This window comes from Hydra viridissima, unplaced genomic scaffold, assembly GCF_058129835.1.
Source record: "Hydra viridissima isolate aposymbiotic clone 2 unplaced genomic scaffold, HvirCarnegie_v1 scaffold_14, whole genome shotgun sequence".
Classification (NCBI taxonomy): Eukaryota; Metazoa; Cnidaria; class Hydrozoa; order Anthoathecata; family Hydridae; genus Hydra; species Hydra viridissima.
The window spans coordinates 3,307,840-3,317,367 of NW_028324313.1; the positions used below are offsets into that span (position 1 = coordinate 3,307,840).

Here is a 9,528-nt window from a genome sequence, read left to right on the forward strand (position 1 = left end):
CTTCCTTCTAGTGGCATTGAATTCTCTGTACAGGATTGGAACCAGGGTAAAAAGTTGGTGAACGTATCAGAAATTTATATAGAAGCCACCAAATTGCTCTCTGAAAGGAATGGTTGCATCAGTGCATGCATTCCAATCGAGACAACCATCTTGAAGTCATAGAAGAATTTCCATCAAATGACCAAGAAATTGACTTAGAAATTGACTTGCAATAGAAACACTTCTTGATCCCAGATTCAAACAACACTTCTTCAGATCCCAAGAAGCCTTTCAAGATGCTAAAAGGCTAGTCTTTTTAAACTAGACGGTTTGTTTTGAGCCAAGATGAAACCATCCTTATGTTAAAAACTAGTTCTGTTGATAACACTGAGTTGCACAGTCACAAATAGCAGGGTCCCAAAATCCAGCTACCAAATTGACAAAGAAGTTTCAGACTAGTACCTAGAAAACTCAATATCTGTTTGAACTATGAAAAGAATATGAACAAAAAACAACATTAAAAATGCTGTTTAGTTTAGTGAAAAAATAATTTTGTAATTTTTGAACTTTCTTAACTTCCACTATTTACAAGAAAAAGAAAACAAGAAAAATTTCCTGTATGTATTTTTAAGAAAAACTCTTCATGAAACCAATTTCATTTCATTTCACTTTGGCTTCTTTTAAATATGCGTCACGAAGTTCGGGCTTGATATTCTTAATTTTCTTCTCGAGTAGACTCAAAATTATCTATTAATTACAAACAACTAATTACATTAACTAATTACCAACAAATTCGACAAAATTAGTATCATTAGGGAAATTTTTTATGAATATAAAAAGGTAGGACCCAATGGCTTTTCCAGTCAAGTTGAAAAAAATCTAAAAAATCAAAAAGTGGAGTTAATTGGCTTTTGAATTTTGGTCTCCCGAATATCGAAAGTGGTCTCCCGGCGAATCAGTTGTACGTAGATAGCATCTCTATTACTATTAAAGAAAGTAGAGAACATGCTGCATGAGTACTTTCTACTAGTATTGGGTTGATTTTGAGCGATTACGCTTACATGCCTATCTGATAAATCAGTAAATACAAGATGTACAAATACTCATATATATATATATATATATATATATATATATATATATATATATATATATATATATATATATATATATATATATATATATATATATATATATATATATATATATATATATATATATATATATATATATATATATATATATATATATATATATATATATATATATATATATATATATATATATATATATATATATATATATATATATATATATATATATATATTGCAAAGGAATTTCTTTATATTTTAAATTTCAAACTACTTTTAATTTTACATGCAGCACTTCCATTAGTTAATTTCTAATAAAGAAAAATTAAAAATCATTAAATTTATATTGTCAAGTTGAGAAAATCTGTTAAAATGTAAAGGCACTGATAAAATATCAGATTAAGTATTATCAAAGGCATCAGAAACTTGTCGTTTATTGTTATCATATTATAACTTGTTGTTTACAGTATCAGTAAAAATATTAGCAATAAATCTTATTGACACTACTATATTTGCCAATACTTTCTGAAAGTATCATTAACAGCCCTGTATATGTAGTATATATTTATTACTATTGTTGTTGCTGTTATTTATTTTGTTGTTGTTATCATTATTATTATTTTTACATATATTTTTACATAAAAAGCTTTTTGCTAAATTTATTCTAAGGCTGAAGTATTAGAGATAAATTCTCCACTAATATACTGATAATATTTCAAGCATTTTATTTTTGTGGGTTTGTTTAGCATTCCTGTTTGCAGTAATATATTTAATATATATAAAAATATCCATGTCTTGTTATAGTGACAGTAATCCAATAATTTGTTTATACCAACAATCAACAAAACAATACCAACAAAACTTTCCCTAAATATAAGAACGTTATGAATGTATGCAACCAAACAACATTAAGAGTAAATTGGATCAAATGATTTAAGTTGACAAATAACCAAATAATATGGAAAGCCATCAACAAATGCTACCAAGTAATATGGATCATCATGCTAAACAACCAACCAATATTGGAAGTCATCAAACAAAGCTGCCTACTTTACCAGGGAGGGATAGCTATGAACGAATGAACTTTCTAGTTCAAGTAACACTATTAATTAACTTTGCAATTTTATGTGTCATGTGTTTTGTATATTAAGATTATGATTTTTTTGTTACCTAATTGTCCTGTGTCATAAATCAATGACCTATTATTCTAAAGTAATAAGAAAAATATTAATTTGGTTTACTTTTTGAATAAGGTTGCCTTAAAATCAAAAATTCATCTATATCAAGTGTTTTTAAAACCTTTATGACAAATCATAGATTTTATTATGGTGTAGTAGTATATGACTTTATTATGGTGTAGTAATATATGAGAATGTAGATTCTTGATAATGTTTATCTAACTAGAAGTTGAACTTATTTACTGGAAAATTTTTTGACTTTATTTTGGAATTTTTTAGGGAGCAATGACAACTTTGGCAAAAACACCACATAACATAGAATTGGTTAGACACTATATGAAGTCAGTACATGGCATTAAGTCAAAAAAAGTTTTGAGATGGTAAAAATATCTAAAGTTTTACCACTAGTTTATTTTTCTTTCAATGTTTTTTTTTATCGATCAATATATTTTGTGTTGATAAGAATCTTACAAATTTCAGGTCATTGTAAATTGTGATTCACTAATAAAATGTAATTATATTGAAAATAAATTAGTCACACAATAAAAATAGAATCTCACAAAATTTGTATAGCAAAACACATAAGTCTGAGTTAAATAAAAATAAATTATAGGTAAAATAAATTATATATATACGTATTCAAATATTTACGCATACATAAAATGTGCTTAGATTATTTTACTAGGTCTAGAGAAATGAAACACTGTTATTGCAGTGGTTGTGATATGCTGCTTGTGGCTGGTATTACAACTCAAGTCAGAGTAAAAGGTTTGTTCAAAGAAAAGCAAGTTTAATTTTTGATAAATTATTTGAACTTCTTTGTCAATGTCAAAACTATATATACTATAGTTATATAAACTATAAATTTGAACTTATTTGCTAATGTCAAAATATTTTGAGAAAAATAAAAGTTTCTCTAATAAGTGAACTTTTTTTTTGCAATTAATTTTTTTCAAAAAAAAATTTTAATTAAAGAAAATATATATTTTTTTATGGTTTCTGATTTTTTTTTTTTTTTTTTAACAAAAAAAAAATGTTTTTAGCCATGAGAATGCCATAAGAATAATGTTGATTCAAAGATGCCTCTACCTTTTCTATTTACCTATCTTTTATCAATATCATTTTCATGGTACTCAACATAATTGTCATTATCATGATTTAATTTTATCTAGCATGTTTTTTTTGAAAATTTTTGTTTAGCTAACAGGAGGCTTGTTTCAACATGTTTATCATGCAATAGTATTAAGCGCATTAGTACCAACAAGCCAAAGAAGAAAAAAATGGCAGCTGACCTAAAAGACAGTGTGTAAATGCAGAACTCATGCTGTTTGTTACTGCAAAACAAAAAAACGTCTGGTCATTGCAAACAGAATTCTTGATTGTGATTTCACTTTAGTATTCTTAAATAATTCGAAGTGTTGGTGCAGACAAAGTTTAGAGCAATTTTCTAAATGTAGATTTCTTTAAATTTTTGTACTTTAATTTTATTGAAGGTTAAGAAAATGAGAAGCAATCTTCAAATTTTTTTAGGTTAATTGAGGTTATTTGAGTTTATTGCTATAAGCTATTTACTTTCTATAATACAGGTTGTTTTCCTTTTTCTAAAAAGATTGTTAATCTGCGTTTTAAACAATCATTTTTGATTCTATAAAAAATTTTTTTTTCTTTTAAACTTTTCAATGATATTTCAAGAATAATCTAGCTCAAATATAACTACATCATCACCACAAACCACCGTCGTCATCATGCATCATGCATTAATATAACATTTTACTCCCCAAAATGTTAATTAACATTATTCTCCTTTTTTTTATTTTTATGTGGAAGGTTTTTTTACAAAAATTTAGAAATGATTGTTTATGACTTTTAAAAATAGCTTAATAAATCATTGGTTACATCTTTGGTGTATCTCTTAATTTGATTTTCTGTTTTAATGTTTCTTTCAGCTATAGACACTTAATCAAAATAAGTTTGAATGGCTCATAGCATATCATGTTACCTTCTTTTTTAAAACATGGTAGGAATCTTTTTACTGAAATTCTCGATATATGTAAAGACTTTAAATCATAATTGTGTTCAATGTTGTAATATCGTTCACTTTAGTACTGTCATTGTTATTATACTTGTTGTTAGACATTGTACATCATTATTATACTGTCATCGTTATTATAAAAAAAAAGTTTTTGGTCTTAATTAGTTTTCCATTTAGTTTTCATTCATTTGCAATTTATTGATTTTTTTTTTTATTGATTTTTAAAAAGTTTTACTGCCGCGTACACAATGCTCCATTTTCCTTCTTAACTACGCAAAGCATATAAAGAGTTTTCATCTGCAGTCTTTGGGAAGGTCTGCTCAAAAATCTGCACAGTTTAAAGTAAGACTTTTTGTTCGCTTTAAAGTAATAAATATGAAGTTTTTAATACTATTAGGAGGTTGTAGCCACATACTGAAGAATTTTGATAAATTTTGACCATAGTTTTGGATAAATTCATATCTTTATCTTGTTTCATGTCAAAACTAAAAAAATTATGATTATTATATGTTATTTTTGATGTGTTTTATAGTCTTAAAAGTTATTTTTAAAAAATATTACACAAGTTTTAAACTTTTTTAAAAATCTTTAAAACTTTATGACTTTTTGGTGAATTATTTATTTGTGCTAATAAATTTCCATTTTTACTGATGTACTTGTAATAGGAAGTGGGCTGATGATAAAATTAAGACTTTATACCTGCCACATTGCTTCCTTTTTCAAAATGTTGAGGCAAAAAGAATGGTATCAGCTATTGTTTCTTTAGCAATACTTTCTTTAGTAATGCTTTAAAAGTTTCTTTTCTAATACTTTTGATCTGATCATTGGAGAGAATGTTAGAGACATTCAAATTAACAGTGGATCAAGGTCAAAAGGTGGATCTTTCTGACACTTTGACCAGATAAAAAGTAAACTAAAAGAAAACCTGAGTTTACAGTTTCTATTTATGTGTGGTTAAAATTTTATAAGTGGATTGTCAAGCTTTTTAAGGATTTAAAATTTTGAATCAGTAATATTAAACCAGTTGTTTTTTTAAAGATATAAAAAAATATATTTATAATTTGTGAGTCACACAAAAGGTTGTTTTTTAAAAATCAGTTTGAATGTTTCTTAAAATTGCTCTAAAAACAAGACTTCTAAACATTAACCTGAGATGAAACAAAATGCAAATGACATTTTTGTTGCTTTTTAACTTGAGTTAAACTTAAATCAGTTTTTTAATGTTTTAACATTTTTTATTGAGTATTAATAACAGCAAGTATCAGAGTTAAATATGGTTCTGTAATTTTTATAATGTCGTTCTTATTTATGGAAATGTTTTCGTTTTTTGATATTGGAAGCCTTATACTTGCAGTAAAAGTTTAAATCAAGATGTTTAGACTAAAGATCAAGTCATAAAATAGTTTGAAACTGTAAATTCTTTTTACTATACTAGCCTCTAGCAGTTGTTGCTGACACTTTTCAGAAGAAAGATGATAAAGAAAAAAAATTTACTAAAGTTGACGATTGGACAGAAGTTAAAGCTTACTCATTAAAAGAAAAACTTGGAATTTATGCAAAGTTATCTAAAGCTAGACTAACTGGTAAATTTATTACTATTAAGTTTGCAGATTCTGAGAAAGCTTTCATTAAGAACCAGTACATAAATTGATCATAGCCTGTGTTAAGGGCATTTAGAAAAAAAATAAACAGAGAAAATATTTTTTGTAGAATAAATTATTTTAATTTGTGCTCACTTAAAAGTTAAAACCATTACTCCCATCATATGCCATCCAAATTATATTTTTAAAAGAAATTTTTATTTTTGTCTCTGAAAATTTCTTTTTTAATGAATTTTTATTTTTTGTTTGCACATAAAAAGTTAACAAGTTAAATAATAGCAAAATAAAATTTTAAAAAAAGTTTTTTCTTCTTTTTGGTTATTTTATACTTACCATTTGTTTAGGTCTTGTCGTTCTTACTGCAGCAGCTGGTTATGCGATCGCACCAGCACCTATGATGCCACTTGCACTGATGTGCACTGTTATAGGAACCGCACTTTGTTCTGCATCTGCCAATTCTTTGAATCAGGTTTCTTTTTTTTAAGTTAAGTTAGTTTTATTTTTTTTTTTAATTTGGTTTAGTTTTTTATATTGTCTTTTATTGCTACATTAGTTTTACTTTCATTATTGTTATCCTTATTTTATATTATTTATTTTATATTATTTAATTTTATATTATTTTATGTTATTATTATTTTATTTTATGTTATTTTGTTTTATATTATTTTGTTTTATATTATTTTGTTTTATATTATTTTGTTTTATATTATTTTGTTTTATATTATTTTGTTTTATATTATTTTAACTTGTATTATTTTATAGTTCTTAGAAGTTCCTTATGATTGTCAAATGACAAGAACACGAGACCGTGTTTTGGTACGAGGCCTTTTGAGGTAGAAATTGTTTTGTTCCAGAATTCTTTGATAAAGATCTTTTAGTGGTTGCTCTTTCATAGATATTTTCTTTTATTCTTGCAGGCCACTTGATGCAGTTCTATTTGGTATTGGAACCGGAACTACTGGGATTATTGCATTAAGCTTTGTTAACCCAATCACAGCTCTACTAGGTAATTATATTTAGGCCGAAATCGTATTTTAATTTAAGATTGTTTATACCAATAATTGAAGAAAATATATTTATGTATCAAGTTCAAACAACTCACCTCCTTCGTCAGCATGTCACTCTTCCTTTGTTGTTGTTGAAGTTTCTTTGTTTTTTTTTCAACATTACCGTTATTTTAATCAGGACATTTTTAAACAAAACAAAAAAAAAACAGGACAGGGCGTGAAAGGAGGATAGGTTGGGTGTGAAGAAAAGAGGCGGAATGTTTATTTGCCACCCATGAGTTTGTTATCATGAAGAACTTCTAATAAGGTCTAATAATATTTATCTAGAATTTTTAAACAAACGATTTTTTGTTCAGGTGCTCTTAATATTTTTCTGTATGCTGGCATTTATACACCATCAAAACGCTACCATATTGCCAACACGTGGATCGGTTCATTGGTTGGTGGAATCCCACCTGTTATGGGGTGGGTGGCATGTACAGGTAGTTTGGATATGGGTGCATTAGCATTAGCAGCTGTTCTCTACTCATGGCAGTTTCCTCACTTTAATTCTCTGAGCTGGAGCTACAGACCTGATTACTCAAGAGGTAAAGTGGTTATTGAAATTCTGAAAAAAAAATTAGTTCTATTAAGTTTTAATTTATCTGATGGTTTGGGATGTAATCTTAGTGTATGTTAACACTTTTCTACTTTTTTTTATTAGAATTTTTATTACTAATTTAATTATGCTTTAGCTGGTTATAAAATGATGTCTGTAACAGATCCAGCGTTGTGTCGCCGAGTAACGTTGCGTCATGCTGTACTTCAAATACCTATAGCTGCCGTCGTTCCGCTGCTTGGAATTTGTCATTGGTGGTTCTTTTTTTTGTCTTTACCGTTCAATTCTTACTTGACGTTGTTGTCTTGGCGTTTTTATAAGTCGTCGAACAGCAATACGGCACGCAGTTTGTTTCGATTCACTCTGCTCCACCTGCCCGCTATAATGTTGCTATTACTAATAAGCAAGAAAAGAAACCAAAAGAATAACCTGTTAGTGGAACCTGGAAATGAGTAAATTATTTTCAATGAAATGCTATCGAGAAAACCTCTCAATATTTTGAAGCTTGTTTTCCTATTCTATATATTTACTTCTCGCAGTCTCATAGAATTGACTTTTTGAAGTTTTGGACTTTTTTTTTTTAATTTTTAAGTGGCGTTAAATTTTAATTTAAACAGTTTTTAACACAGTAGATTCCAACCTAGGGCTCGATCCTATAAGGCTGAAAAATCCGTAATTTACGTAAACTACATTCTTATAAACAAAATTTTGCAAAATTTTCGATTAAGTTACGTAAAATTTCATAAAAATTTCTAAATTTTGCGTAATTACGTTTTAACCAAAGAACGATTGTGCAAAGTAGTGCCAAGGTTCGTGATTTTTTCTTCAAATCATGTCTTTTTTTTTTTTTTTTTTTTTTTTTTTTAATTTCAGTGAATATTATGTGTTTCAATAATTTTTTTTGCGTTTTTCTAAAAGTAAGCATTGCGTGAGAAGCAATTTTTAACTTTATTTAAAATTTTAAAAAATCCATCAACTTGAAGTAAAAACTTTTATCAAAAGAACTAAACAAACTCACGATTGATTACAATGTAAGACATGAAAGACGTAATGCAATAGGCGTCCATCACTCTACAAAACAAGGGGTTGAAAGCCGAAGTATTTAATGAAGTTTAATTTTAATAAAAATTGAACATTACAGAGTATACAATTTTTCTAGCTCTAAATTTAAGAAATGTTGACCCTTCTTTTGGGACACAAGGTAAACAAGGAATATGATATACATATAATATAAATATAAAACCTTTATTTTCGTACGCAATTCTGAAAACGATGAAATGAGATTTGTTTACAAAACATAGATAAGAAAAATTCTTTTCTCCAAAGTATGATATTCCTTGTTTCTCTTGTAAGGGTCTGCGTATCGTTTCATTTCCATATCGTTATCATTCCGGTATGAAATCGGAAAAAAAAAATCATCGGAATGACGAGAGTCCCGGTTTATACCGAGATTTAAACTAACGTAACAAGCTTTGCAGGATTGGGCCCAGGTTAGACTACTACTACACTTTCAAGCAGTTTGGTCTTTATATCAACTTCAATAATGGTTCTGTTTTACTTGCCGAACAGACCCTCTCTTTGTTTTGAATTTTTTCTATTCAATAATAGCCTCTGTATAAAAACGTCTAATCATCTGGATTATTTATTATCAGCAAAGGACAATACCAACAGAACAAGGTAGAATGAGAAAATCACATAAGTATTTGTCTACCATTAAACCATTTTGTTAAAAACTTTAGTGCAACCGAAACACCGCATTAGACTATTTTATTTTCAGCCATTCCCAGGTTTCTTATTGTAATAATTTAAAAAGTTTTCTCATTTCTACAGAGATTTAATTGATACGCATGACAATGACGTAATAAAAACTGGTCTTTTAGTCAGTTTGCTTGACGCTAGAGTTGATTACATGCAAACTGATTAATAACCTTGAACGTAGTGATGAAGGGAGAACGCCGAAGCTTCGACGTCGCTAAAAGTCGCGTGTGAATGTGTTTCGAAATCGTTAAAAGTTGTTTGAAATTTAATTACACGGTTTTCAA

At 27.6% G+C, this 9,528-nt stretch overlaps 2 protein-coding genes across 2 annotated transcripts; both read left to right on the top strand.

Annotated features, from left to right (window-relative positions):
- The first annotated feature begins 1,872 nt into the window (after nucleotides 1–1,872).
- Nucleotides 1,873–3,769, top strand: LOC149878862 (ribonuclease P protein subunit p21-like). Its single transcript, XM_090072134.1, has 4 exons — nucleotides 1,873–2,166; nucleotides 2,528–2,628; nucleotides 2,934–3,016; nucleotides 3,449–3,769. The coding sequence occupies exons 1-4, from the start codon at nucleotides 2,029–2,031 to the stop codon at nucleotides 3,556–3,558; spliced, it is 432 nt and encodes a 143-aa protein (XP_089928260.1). The 5' UTR covers nucleotides 1,873–2,028; the 3' UTR covers nucleotides 3,559–3,769.
- Nucleotides 3,770–4,118: 349 nt separating this feature from the next.
- LOC145192973 (protoheme IX farnesyltransferase, mitochondrial-like) lies at nucleotides 4,119–7,989 on the top strand. The gene is made up of 8 exons (XM_090072133.1): nucleotides 4,119–4,265; nucleotides 4,510–4,622; nucleotides 5,716–5,863; nucleotides 6,226–6,350; nucleotides 6,644–6,714; nucleotides 6,799–6,887; nucleotides 7,245–7,475; nucleotides 7,623–7,989. The coding sequence occupies exons 1-8, from the start codon at nucleotides 4,241–4,243 to the stop codon at nucleotides 7,940–7,942; spliced, it is 1,122 nt and encodes a 373-aa protein (XP_089928259.1). The 5' UTR covers nucleotides 4,119–4,240; the 3' UTR covers nucleotides 7,943–7,989.
- Nucleotides 7,990–9,528: the final 1,539 nt, after the last annotated feature.